This window comes from Lepidochelys kempii, chromosome 4, assembly GCF_965140265.1.
Source record: "Lepidochelys kempii isolate rLepKem1 chromosome 4, rLepKem1.hap2, whole genome shotgun sequence".
Lineage (NCBI taxonomy): Eukaryota > Metazoa > Chordata > Testudines > Cheloniidae > Lepidochelys > Lepidochelys kempii.
This window is the reverse complement of record NC_133259.1, coordinates 68,365,172-68,378,589: the sequence shown is the minus strand read 5'-3', so window position 1 is coordinate 68,378,589 and position 13,418 is coordinate 68,365,172. Positions and strand designations below refer to the sequence as shown.

At 39.8% G+C, this 13,418-nt stretch overlaps 1 protein-coding gene across 1 annotated transcript in view; it reads left to right on the top strand.

Moving 5' to 3' along the window:
• Window positions 1-13,418, top strand: part of LOC140910511 (probable ATP-dependent RNA helicase DDX60) — a 68,998-nt gene that overhangs the window by 42,437 nt on the left and 13,143 nt on the right. The window contains exons 25-31 of the mRNA XM_073341569.1: window positions 30-157; window positions 2,734-2,892; window positions 4,544-4,685; window positions 6,338-6,490; window positions 7,822-7,926; window positions 11,532-11,732; window positions 12,899-13,003. Coding sequence (XP_073197670.1) covers window positions 30-157; window positions 2,734-2,892; window positions 4,544-4,685; window positions 6,338-6,490; window positions 7,822-7,926; window positions 11,532-11,732; window positions 12,899-13,003 — 993 coding nt within the window. The remainder of the gene's footprint in view (window positions 1-29; window positions 158-2,733; window positions 2,893-4,543; window positions 4,686-6,337; window positions 6,491-7,821; window positions 7,927-11,531; window positions 11,733-12,898; window positions 13,004-13,418) is intronic.

Below are 13,418 nucleotides of genomic sequence, written 5' to 3'. Positions count from 1 at the left end.
CGTCATCTAATCATTATCTCTGTTTCTAGGCTAACAGGGTGCTGAAGTTACTCAAACCCCATCCTACCTATTGTTCAGAAAAAAACATGGAGGACAATTTCCCATGTTTTGTGGAAAAACTAAGACAGATGGATAAACTGCCTGCATTGTTTTTTCTGTAAGTCACACAAATGCAATAAAAAAAGTTTACAATGTATATAGTAGAGAAATATTGCACATAATATTGCATGAAATATTGCAGGAAGGGAGATTTAGGTTAGACATTAGGAAAAACTTCCTAACTGTCAAGGTAGTTAAGCACTCTGTCATTGGAGGGTTTTAAGAACAGGTTAGACAAACACCTGTCAGGGATGGTCTAGATAATATATAGTCCTGTCTCAGTGCAGGTGACTAGACTAGGTGACGTATTGAGATCCCTTCCAGACCTACATTTCTACGATAATCAAAGAAAATGTCATGAAGCCAAGGAATCTACCAAGTTATAGCAATATTACGGAAAATGTAATTGGCACAGAATAGTTCTCCCATTAAATCTGAAATATTTTAGACACTAAAAATAATCACTCTTTAACCCTTTTGCTGCAAGTCCATCACATGTGTAAGTGAATAGCATGATATTATACCTAACTGTGTGGAGAAGCTTCTGTTCTTATGATAAGTTGTTGGGCATGGCTGGAGTGTTCAAAGGGTCACTTTTTACAGTGTAAGGAAGAGTTTTGAATGCTTGTTGCAGCTAAGAATAAGTACAGAGTTGTGGGCTATCAGCTGTTTGTAAAATTAAAATAAAAAAAAAAACAAAAAACAAACAAGCAGCTCTCCTTCACTGGGTTAATATGAAGACCCAGTACACCTTCCACTGTAATTCTCAAAACTAATAATTTGAAGAAAAAGTCATTGTTATTTATTAAATGTATTTTTAATTAAAAGATTGTTTACATTCATGAAACTATTTCCACAGATTCCCTTTCTTAGATGGCGTGAGACATTATGTTATGTTAAAAAGTAGTTAGTCTAAATGGGTCAGGAAACCTCATAACCTATGCAATATTGTACTTAGAAACTGTGTAGGTGTGTGAGTTCCTGCATATATCCAGTTCTTGGGGATTTTTTTTGTACCTGCCACCAAATCTCAGAACTTAGTGGTTTTGACTAGATTTCTACCATTATCCTTTTCAAGCTCCAATTCTTCTCTATTGGGATTTTCGTTTAGATATCTCAAAATATTAAAAGAAGAAGATATTTTGTTGTTTTTGCTGTCTTCCTAAGCACTCATTTTGAGTCAAGATGCCTAATGACAAGTCAGGTTGTAAATTCATCTCACGTCCTCACAGGATCTCTCTCTTGGATAAGGTGTATGTTCGTGTGGGGGAAAAGGGCACTGACAAAAAGTGCCCAGCCTGTTCCTTTTTTCTCACGTCATTATTATACTATACTGATCACCCTATCTGAACACTTTGACCATTGCGTTGTTCACTCTTCACAGTCAGGATGAATAAGACAGATGGCAAAAGCTCTCTTAAAATAGGAATTGTCTTGACTTTCATTCACAAAGCCTTGACTTTCATTCTTGGTGTGGATGACTTTGGCTTCAATGCCTTGTTGGTTTTCTGATCTGTTGCCTCAGATAATGTGAATCAAATATGCATCTGCCTTATCAGTTCTGAAGCACAGGAAAAAGAATGAAGAGGTCCTTGAATCTAAAGGCTCAGCCATAGAGATCCAGTTTTGAGGCAGCCTGGTGTCCTTGTGCGCATTCCTGGAGCAGCAGCTTTCAGCTCCATCACTAGTAGTATCAGTACTTTCAGTTTGCGGTCATACCTTGGCATTGCTGTCTGGACACATGGCTTCTGTGATGGGGGTCACAGACAGACAAAATAGTCATGCCCCAGCTCAGCTGTGAGAAATATCAGTTATGGAAGGACATACCAAAAAATGTGATGACTAATGAGGGAAGGCCTAACTATATAGAGGGAGGAACAGGAAGAATAGGGGAAGAAGAGTTTGGGATTGCTAAGGAGTAATAATTCTCTATAGCAGCGATTCTAAAATGTTAGCAACCGGAGGACCCCCATTTTTATTTAATTTTTTTTGCGGATGTTGGCCTGGATTGGGAAGTTCTTTTAGAAGCCTTTTTCTTTCTGTGGAGGATATGTTTCCTTACACTTTCCTCTCTTTTATTTTGCTTCCTTGAATGTGAGCAATGTGAGATTGTGCATGATACTTCACAACATACACAAAGCTGAAATGTGTAGCACTCATCTCTTGATTAGGAAGCTATACCAGACACCCATTTCACAAAGGTGTAGTGCATTACCTTTTCTGGTTATTTCAATGGTGCAGCTCTGTAACAGCAGTTTCACAGGGTGAAAATTACTGTGGTTTACTTACATGTAGCTGGCATTTTCTTAGTATGTTTCTTTCACAGATTCATACTTGCCCGTCCTCCTCTCTGTATGCTTCAGAATCTAAATTCTGGGAAGACAGATAAGAAATCAGGGTGGCAGGATCTTGTATCTCCTTAGAATCTTGCTCAGAGTATGGCTTTGCACATTTACTGAGACATATGACTCCAGCCAGGATACTTGGCCATCTTTATAGATTAAGAAGTGGAAAGAGCACAAAGATATTCCTGCATGAATGCATGCACAACAGTGCTCTACAATATGTAGAGGCAATGTATTTGAGAAATCTAGTTACTAATAAGTTACCTAGTTTTTAAATTCTATTTTAAAGATTCGACATTAAAAAGGTGGAAACATGGGCTGAAAATATAAAAAACTGTCTGGAGAAGAAGCAAAAGAGTAAACAACTACCAAAGACTGAAAAGCAGATACATTTGCTAACAAACAGATTGAAAAAAATGGAAAAGTCCATGCAGAAGAATCAGACTGTGTAAGTATTATTTGCATTTGAATCTATTGAAACGATTTCTATTAGGTTCATTGTTTAACTTCTTGTACCACATCTATATGAAAGAGACCTTTCTAAATTAAAAAACACTTGATTTTTCTCTTACTTCCCCTTCTACCTGTAGTCTTTCTCTGGGACTGTCAAAAGAAAAACTAGCCAAGGTTTCAAAGAACTTTCTTTAAAAAAATATGTTTACTTGCCTACCTCTCCAGAGAGCCCATGAGCACAGCCTAGCTCCCTGATTGTGCAAAAAAGACAGTTTTTATATTTTTCCCAGCATGCCTTGTTGAGGCTAGGTCGATAGTCTGGCTGCTCTAGTGCACTAAATATCCCAGGTTCAGAGAGAGAGAGAGAGAGAGTGTGGTTGGAACCACTAGAAGCCAGTCAGAGTCAGTCTGATTTCTCATCATTAAGGGTATGCAGTGCTTAATTTGTAATGAAAGATGTGTTGGGGCTCAAGCGTCACACTAGCAGCAGTGCAACGTTTCAGGGATGTTCCTCTGGCAGCTGTGACATGTGAGTGGAGGCAGAGTGTTGCACTGCTACTTAAATCTGCTACGCACATAAAAGAACTGAAGTGGCAAGTGCAGAGGTGCTGGGGCTATGAACTGGCAAGCCTAGAGATACCAGGCTATGAACTGCCAAGCCTCGAGATGCCTGAGCTCAGCCCCAGGACAAATTAAGCGCTGAGAGTATGTCTACCCTACAGCAGCATAGCTCCAGTGCTGCTACTGTAGCCCTGTAGTGTAGACCCTTCCTACATTGATGAAAGGAGTTTTTTTTTATAAGTGTAGTTAATCCACCTCTCCTTGGGGTGGTAGTTAGGTTGACAGAAGAATTCTTCCATTGATTTAGCTGGGGGCGTTAGGTTGACCTACCTGCATTGCACAGGGTGTGAAGTTTTTCACAGCCCTGAGTCATGTACCTAGGTTAATGTAATTTTTAGGTGTATACCAGGCCTAACAGGAGTGGAGACCAGAGTTTCAGCTCACCCTACTCACAGCTCAGTTCTTGGGCCCTAAACCAGAGTTAGTAGTTTAGATTTTCCTCAAAATCCATGTTAACTTTCCAAGACCACTTTCTCAGCCCCAGTGACTGTACCCCCAGTATATCATTTATTTCTTTGGAGAAAAACACTGGCATGGGGTAGGGCTGATCCCTAGAGGGTTCCTTTACCTTCCTTAAAGGGCCACCCTGTTACACAACAAACATTTTCTTCCTGATTTTTCAGGTGTATCAGACCAAATCCATACAAAAACTAAATACAAATCAAAACTGAATACAGTGTACAATTTTTTGCCCACCTGTGGTACCTGAAGGCTCTGCCCTCATATCGTTTTTCAGTTGAGTCAGAAGTGGAGTGTTTGACCAACCCATTCATATTTATTCATAACACTGCTCCACTGGCATCAGAGGGGCTTCTGCCGTTGATCTCAGCAGGAGTAGGTCCTGCATCTGAAAACAAACATCAGCCTGATGGTGTACTGTGTACAATCTGGCAGAAGGATTAGTCTGGTGGGAATACCTCAAAACAAAAACAAATAATAAAATGTAGTGAACTACTTTTAAAACACCGATTGCAGATTTTCTTAAATTAAGGTTCAAACTAACAACTGAAGTGTATTTTGTATAGTGGCATGAAAATTACATCAAGTAAAACTGACAAAATGATACTTGAGGAGGCTGAGCATGGAAATTTGATGGAAAAACTTGGGAAGATAACTGAAATCCCTCCGGATTGCACCTATGCAAATAGCCAAGCTGTTGATACAGAGGTAAGAAAAAAGCAAAAGTGCTGCTAATTCTACATTCCAATAATAAATGCTGGGCCCTGAGAAAGAACTTATTCTGCAAAGGTTCTTCTATTGCCCTCATCAGTGTAGTATCTGAGCACCTTCCAGTAGTCTTTAAGAGATGTGACTAACTTCTGTCATGTATGATTGGTTCTCTCTCTCATTGTCTTCCCAGGGGGAGAACTGTGCGCAGCATAGCCTCTAATGTTATGTTTCTTTAAATGTACCTGCTGATATGTGTTTGCTAGAGAAGACAAGGTGAAAGAAGTGCACCTTGCACTTGGAATGGAATGTTGTGTGGTTTGTGATGGCTTGTTGCTCCCTGTGGGTGTGTATTCCATAGTCTGAGACTGGCTTCCAAGAAAATTCCATCTCCGCACAGACAAGCTTTATTCTTCTGTTAGAAAGTTCCATTGTGCCTAAGAAGCAGAGCTGTGAGCCATGGTCCTTATCCCGAAGATTTAGATGATTTTTTAGATCTTCTAAATCCAAGCTAGTCCATTGACAATTAGGACCGAGACCTTGAACTTGGCTTGATGTTCTATGGAAAGTCAGTGTAGAGAGTGGAAGACATTGCTCAGAATAGCCGATGTTGCTGAGTATTTTCTACTAGTTGGAGTTTCCTAAGGGTGATGGCTTCATGTCCAAGTATATTACATTGCTACTTTTACTTTTATTGGTAAAACTATTATAAGGGTAATTAAATATTAATCAAAATGAAACATTGTATCTGAGATAAATTGCACCCTTTTACTTTGAAAATTAATACGTTTCTAAATGTATGTGCTATATATTTCAAAAATACATCCCAGAGTCTGGAACTCTCCCCACCATTAGTTACTAGCAAACTTAAAATCAGTTTGTCTTGATTGCTATTAGATATTAGCTTTATTAGACTTAAAAATGTATTTGTCTACTTTAAAATATATATGCCACACACAAACATTTACTTATCCCCCAGTTGACCTCTTGCTGGCCCTGATTTCATTTTAGAGACTACAGATTGACTCTTTTTCCAGCTACTTGTACCTTAACTCAAGGTCAGTTTCAGATAGCCATACTCATGTTGAGTAGCACTGTATACCCTATTAGTTTCAGTAGACTAATGGAGGAGTAAGGTACTATTCAAATGAATAAGAGTGGCAGAATGTAGCTCTTTATCTATTTCTTATTGCTTGATTTTCTATGCTGGAAAAAAACATTACAGTGATGAGCACTATAGAAATTTCTGCCACTCTTACTCATATCAAGTAGTACCTGAAATCAATTAAAAATGCTCACTTAGTTAAGTTTTACTCCATGTAAAGGTGGAAGAATCACTTGCTTGAACTGCAAAAAAACAAAAAACACCTTGACTAAATTCAGTGAATCAGATCTCAGAAAAGAGGTTTAACCAACGTGTTATTTGGTTTGAAATGTGTCACTGGCAGCCCACAGGATATAACCCAAGTAGTGTTTTAGGCTACATCTGCATCTCTTGCACATAGGTAGTAACAAATTTCCTATTGAGAGCACTGTTTGACCAAAGCATGTAATTTTAGGACAATGCATGACTCAGTTGTATTCCATTCTGGCACTGGCTGAAATGAATGTAAATAAAAATGAAAAATATCTAAAATTTTTCATTTTCTTAGATTTTGCAGAAGGTGATTCATCAAGTGAGGTTCATGACAACAAATAAAACACTGAAAACACTGGCACTGAGAGGAATTGGATATCATCATGCTTCTGTGTCACAAAAAGGAAGACAGATGGTGGAGATGCTCTTCAGGATGGGATTTATTCAGGTTCATCATTTTTCACAATTTTTTTATAAGTTTACAACAGTATCTGCTTTGAGAATTAAATATTTTTTACACATAATGATCTCCTCACTTACAGGGGGAAAATGTAAGTGCAAGCACAATCCCCACAAAATGTACATTAAATATATTCCTTAGTGCAGTGGTTCCCAAACTAGTTCCGCCGCTTGTGCAGGGAAAGCCCCTGTCGGGCCTGGCCAGTTTGTTTACTTGCTGCATCTGCAGGTTCGGCCGATCGCGGCTCCCAGTGGCCACAGTTCGCGGCTCCAGGCCAATGAGAGCTGCTGGAAGCGGCAGCCAGTACTTCCCTTGGCCTGTGCCACTTCCATGCTCACAAACAAACCTGTGCGGCCCGCCAGGGGCTTTTCCTGCACAAGCGGTGGAACAAGTTGGAGACCACTGCCTTAGTGAACAAATTGCATCGCATATCCATGCAGTTTATCAAACTGACACCATTTTAGAATACTTAAGAGAAAATACAATAGAATCTTAGGCCCTAATCCTGCAAATACTTACATTTGTGCATGTGAATAAAGTTAAACATAAATATAAATATTAGCAGGATCAGGGCCTTGTTTTGTATGTCTTTCAATATAAATTGTTTAAAATACTTTACAGTGTTTAATAATAAAAATACTTGGCTCTTTCATACAAACTTATTTGAAGATCCAAAACTGCTCAGAATTTTTTAAGCTAAAGATAAGCATGGTAAGTAAGATTGGGATATTGAGGTAGAAAAGTCAATTGACTTTCTGTGAGAGCCAAGACAATCCTTCTGCGCCTTCCTACACCAAAAAAAACCAAACAGCAACCCCACACCAAACCCTAGTTAAAACAATGTGCAACCAGGGCACAAGAAGACAGAAGAAGCCACATAAAAATGGACAAACTATGTTAGTGTAAGGAATTATGACTTATCACTGAGGGGGGAACGAAGTCGTATGTTAACCGTTAAAGGCATTACGCTGTTAATAGTTTTAAAAATCCAAATAAAAATGAAAGTGGCAGCAGTAATCCCTTACTTGTGTAGCAATGATTTTCCACAGCTGCTCCATATTGTCTGTTCACCAGTCAGGATAATTTCTCTTCTCCCTTTCACTTGTTGAGCTACTGCCTGTACCTAATTTACTCTGTTTATAATTCCATGATTTCAATGGTGGAGTACCTGTTGTGGGTGCCTGTTATCTTCTTTGTCTGGAAGTAATAATGTACAGAGGTGCATTAATTTTCTAGTTAGCATTTCTATCTTTAAGGCTATCAGAATGGAAACACATGTTGATAAATATAATTTTCAATACTTATGTTTATTTTCCTAGGTGGTTACAGCTACTGGAACACTCGCTTTAGGAATCAACATGCCATGTAAATCGGTTGTCTTCACACAGAATTCTGTGTATTTGGATGCTCTGAACTATAGACAGGTATTGAAATACACAGCCAGTTTAACTAACACACATCTGTACACAGGTACATATATTTAGACAGAAAACTTTTGGACAGCTATATATGTGTATATATAAAAAGCTGGTCAAAATATTTCTGTCTAAAAAGTTTGATGAAAAAGGGAAAACACACACCACAAGCGAAGATTCTAGGCATATGATTAGGACCCTACCAAATTCACAGACAAAAAAAAACACGTCACGGATCCTAAAATCTGGTTTCCCCCCATGAAATCTGGTCTTTTGTGTGCTTTTACCCTATATGATACAGATTTCACGGGAAGAGCCCAGGGTTTCTCAAATTGGCCGTCCTGACCAAAAAGGGAGTTACAGGGGGGTCGCAAGGTTATTTTAGGGCAGTTGCAGTATTGCCACCCTTACTTCTGCACTGCCTTCAGAGCGGGGCAGCCAGAAAGCAGCTGCTATTGGCTGGGCGCCCAGCTCTGAAGGTAGAGCCCCGCCAGCAGCAGCGCAAAAGTAAGGGTGGCAATAACATACCATGCCCCCTTACTTCTGCACTGCTGCCTTCAGAGCTTGGTGGCTAAAGAGTGCCAGCTGATGACTGAGGATCCAACTCTGCAGCAGCAGAGCAGAAGTAAGGATGGTAATACCATACCCTGCCATCCTCACCTCTGGGCTGCTGCTGGCAGTGGCTCTGCCTTCAGAGCTGGGCTCCCAGTCAGCAGCCACCGCTCTCCCGCTGCCCAGCACCGAAGGCAGTGCCGCTGCCAGCAGCAGTGCAGAAGTAGGGGCAGCAATCGCAACCCCGTCTACAAGAACTTTGTGACCCCCCCAACTCCTTTTTGGGTCAGGATCCCTACAATTACTACACCATGAAATTTCATATTTAAAAAGCTGAAATAATGAAATTTACTATTTTAAAAATCCTATGACCATGAAATTGACCAAAATGGACGTGAATTTGGTAGGGCCATACATATGATCAATTTCCAAGTCATAAAATAAATCAATCTGCTCTGCATTTTCTACCTACTTAATGCAACCTACTTACATAGCCTCCATCAATATAGTCCGAGTGCCTCACAACCTGCAATGTATTATCCTCACAACACCTGTGTGAGTTAAGGAAGCACTGTTATCCCCATTTTACAGATGGAGAACTGAGGCACAGAGACACTATGGGTATGCCTGCACTGCAATTAAACACCTGTGGCTAGCCAATGAGAGCTGACTTGGGTCATTTAATTGTGGTGTAGATGTTCATGTTTGAGTTGGAGCCTTGGCTCTAGGACTCATCCCCCTTGCGGGGTCCCATAGCCAGGCTCCAGCCCAAGCCTGAATATCTACATCACAATTAAATAGCCATGTAGTCCAAGCTCTGTGAGTCCGAGTCAGCTGACATGGGCCAGCCACGGGTGTTTAATGGCAGTGTAGACGTGGCTTGCCTAAAATCACACAGGAAACCTGTGGTGGAGGAGGAACTTGCATGTGGTTCTCCCAAGTTCTAAGCAAGTGCCTTAACCACTGGGCCATCCTTCTTCTCCTTTGCTAACTTACCCACCCTGTGCCCACTACCCTTTTTCCCCTGGACTTATTCTAACATTTTTACCCCTGAGGAAATTCAAATGGTTGCCATTAAAATAAAAATCAGTGTCAGAGAGATGTCTCCTTTTTCTCTTTCCAAATGAGGAACTCCACCCCCATCCAACCAAACTAAGTGGGCCCGAATTCCAGGGTGGACAAGACTCAGTCCTGCACCTCTGACAGGTTTTCCTTATATAAAAATGTCACTACTTTAAAAAATGGAATATCAGAAAAATAGTACCACTGTCAGCTTCCCAAGGAGTACCAACATTTGCTTTCACCAGAAAATCCTGAGATATCGGACCTTAACAATATCATGATTCTGGGTACTAAGAAGCTATTTTAGAGGTTTATTAAATTTGCCTCTAAGGCCTGACAGTTGGACTCATGACTAAGGCACCTGGCTTGACTGGTGGGAAGGATACAAAAATAGTCCCAATAAAAAATGTTAACGCTGTAAAAGATTCCTACATTGTGTTTTGTAACATATGTTGCACATACAGAATATATGATAGTGATTTATTGGCAGTAATTAGTAATGATCTGCATAATTTACACATGGTTTAATCACTGATAAACAATGCAGCAGATTTTAGACATGGCTTGGATGCATAGGGCAAAGGACAGAGAAGAATGAAAGATGACCCCCAGGTTTCAGGCTAGAGCAATAAAGAGGATGGTGATGGTGTTGATGGTAAAACAAAGGGAATGTTATGCTTAATTTCAGTGAGACATTTAAGAGGAAAGGTCAGAGACACAGGATGAGATGCAGGATTGGATGGATGGAGACAACTCTGGAGATTTGCATATTGTCAGAATAGAAGCAGTAGTTTAAACCATAAGAGCAGATAATATCAACTAAATAGATGATGTAAAGGGAAGAGGAGGAATCCAAAGACTGAGCCTTGCAGATTCCCAACAGACAGTGGATAAAATGGGAGAGACCCAGTGAAAAGCTTTTATGCTATTCACCATCACATACTCTGGTTCTGCTCCACAGCTTCAGCACTGATTCTCCATGGATGAGTTATACCAAGAACTGGTCAAACAAAAAGGGGGAAAATATTCACACATTTTTGCAAAAGAAATAGTCCATTTTTCCTCAAACATGTTGGAATTAAAAATATTTCAACCAGCTCTAATTCTTCCCTGTGGCATTTGGGAGTGATCCTGTGTTGTTTCTGGGGGCCCGGTATAACCAGCGCTGAGTTTGAACCTAAGTGTTTTACAATAGATTATTTCATTACACAAATTTTTATTTAATTGTGATGAGCTATTGCAATCCAGCGCCTCGGGTGGTGGGAAGATCACCTGGAGGCAGATTGCACAATACAAACGGTATGTCTATACGGGACAGCTGTGGGTGTTTTATTGCAGTGTAGACATACCCTTTGGTACTTACATCCCTGAAGGCCAAGGAGAGAAGAGATGTCTGAGAAGTAGCCATGGCCAGGAAGGTGGGAGGATGCACCAATTCTACCCGTCCCCTGGATAGCCTCTGCTGGCAAGGCTCCTATGGCTGTAATTTCAAGTTGTCCTCATCCTACAACCGTTGAGGAAGGTGGTAGTACAACCATTGCAAGCCTCCTCCCCATAGCCAGGCACAAATCTCCCCATTGGTAAGAGAAGTTGAATATAGCCTTCTGCATTCTTTTTTGCTGGCCACATAATAAAGACTGCAGCATTCGTTCTAACCATCTAATCTTACAAAACTGGTCAAGGAACAGCACATCCACAGCTCCTTTTCTCCCACCCTCCTTTTTTCTTTCCCTGTCTTGGCTGTGAGCTGGAAAGGCAGGCAGGGAGCAATCAAGTCATTTCTCCACTTCCCCTGCATCTCAGATCCTCTCTTCCCTATCTAGAAGAGTAGCACCCACATAAATACATATTATGAATTCACTGTTTGTCTTTCTGTACTGACAGAATCAAAAATCCCTCTGATATGCTTCTTTCAAACCAGAATAACTGGCATTATTGAAATGACTTTATGCTATCATGGAAATGAGAAAAAATAAAAAGTTGGCATTGCTTCTCTCTAGATGTCCGGACGTGCTGGACGACGTGGTCAAGACTTGCTGGGAAGTGTGTTTTTCTATGACATTCCATTGCCAAAAGTAGACAAGCTTATAAAATCCAATGTACCTCAGCTGAAAGGCCAGTTCCCACTGAATATTTCCCTGGCACTGAGACTTATGCTGTTGGCTGCAAAAGCTGATGACAAAGAAGATGCAAAAGCAAAGGTATATTATGTAGTTTAGGCTCAGTTAGATAATGGAATCTGTTATATATTTTTAGATCACATGTTGAAGAATTTTTATTTAGTTTGACACCAAATTACTAAATATGTATTTTTGCTAACCTGAAAAATCTGTTTTTAATAAATGGGGGAATTTCAGATTTCTAATACACATTAAATAATACAAAATAATTATGATCTTTCCCTTTCCCTACACTGTTCACATTGTTTTCAGTGGAATCCAATTTTATTAAGTGATATGTATTTGGATCAAATACATCTATACTGTTTTTATATAGATCTTACAATCACAGAAATTAGATGAAAAGGCCCTATAAAATCCTCCAGTACATTTTTAGTATTTTGTGCAGTTTAGTTTTAAATACATCAAACAATGATCCTAATGGATCTCAATGTCAAGTTTTCCTGATAGTCATCCTAAATTTTCCCTTTGTTAATTTCATCCTATTATTTCCAGGAAACTCTTTGTACTAATCTGAGCAATTCCTCTCCCTATTTGGTGTTTACAACATTCAAATGTTTGCAGATTATTACAATGTCTCACCTTTAGCTGCTTTTAGACAAGTTATATTTATTTAGTTCTTTTAATCTTTTCTCAGAAGTCAATTGTTCTAGCACTCTGATCTTTTTTTCCCTCTTCTCTGAACTCCCTCAAATTTTGTCAGTCCTTCTGCTAGTGAGGTGTCCAGAAACAGATGTAATAGGAACAAAACCATACAAAAGGGCAATAGAACAGTAAATGCCACCGCCTTCTCCCCATGTTGCAGTGTTCCTGGAGTGGTTTAAGCAACAAGCTGTCTCTAATATCAGTAAGAAGGCAGAGGGAAGGGGAAAAGGAGCAGAGAAAGGGGACTCAACTGCCTAGGGAGAGGAAGTTTATCTTACTGTCTTTATAAATGCACCTTCACCTCTTCTTCCCTTTTCTCTTTCTTATGTAGATTGCATCCAAGGGTAATTTTGTCCCCATAGTGGAATGGGGCATGGACACACAGACCCTCCCCATGGTACCCTGAGGTCCCCAACAGCATAATCCCCCCTTCTCCCAAAAGATCCCCAGAGCATTGCTGATCATAAGCATGGCATTCCCTAGCAAGTCACTAATTCAGAAATTTTAAGAGAGTGATAAATTGAAGTATTTTTCCTCCTAAGGTATTGTCAGTGTTGAAGCATTCGCTTCTCTCCTTCAACCAGCCAAGAGTCGTGGAGATATTAAAGCTCTACTTTTTATTTTCTTTGCAATTTCTTGTCAAGGAGGTAAGATTCCACCTTGTTTTTCTGTTAAATGAAATGGTTTATCTCTACATTTAGTCTCTGGCCTTGATCCTGCAATGAGCTCCACACGAGCTCAGGGATGTGCCCATGAACATGCTACGAACGCCATTATTTTATAGATCAAACCAGCTATCCTGGTTATTATTGCTTGTGTTGTGCATGTACCTCAGTTCTTCCCCACAAGCCTGAGGTTTTCACTGAAAAGTACTTATATCAAAAATGCTGAATCATGATATTTTAAGAAAAAACAAATTGTTCAAAAGAGCTACATTTCACATGATTCCATCTTCCTATTTTTTTTTTGAGTGGGGGGCTCTGTATCTCATTTGAGATGTTTATTACATAATACATAATTTGAAGGGCACCGTCACATGTTTTAGCCTTGGCAGGTTGAGAG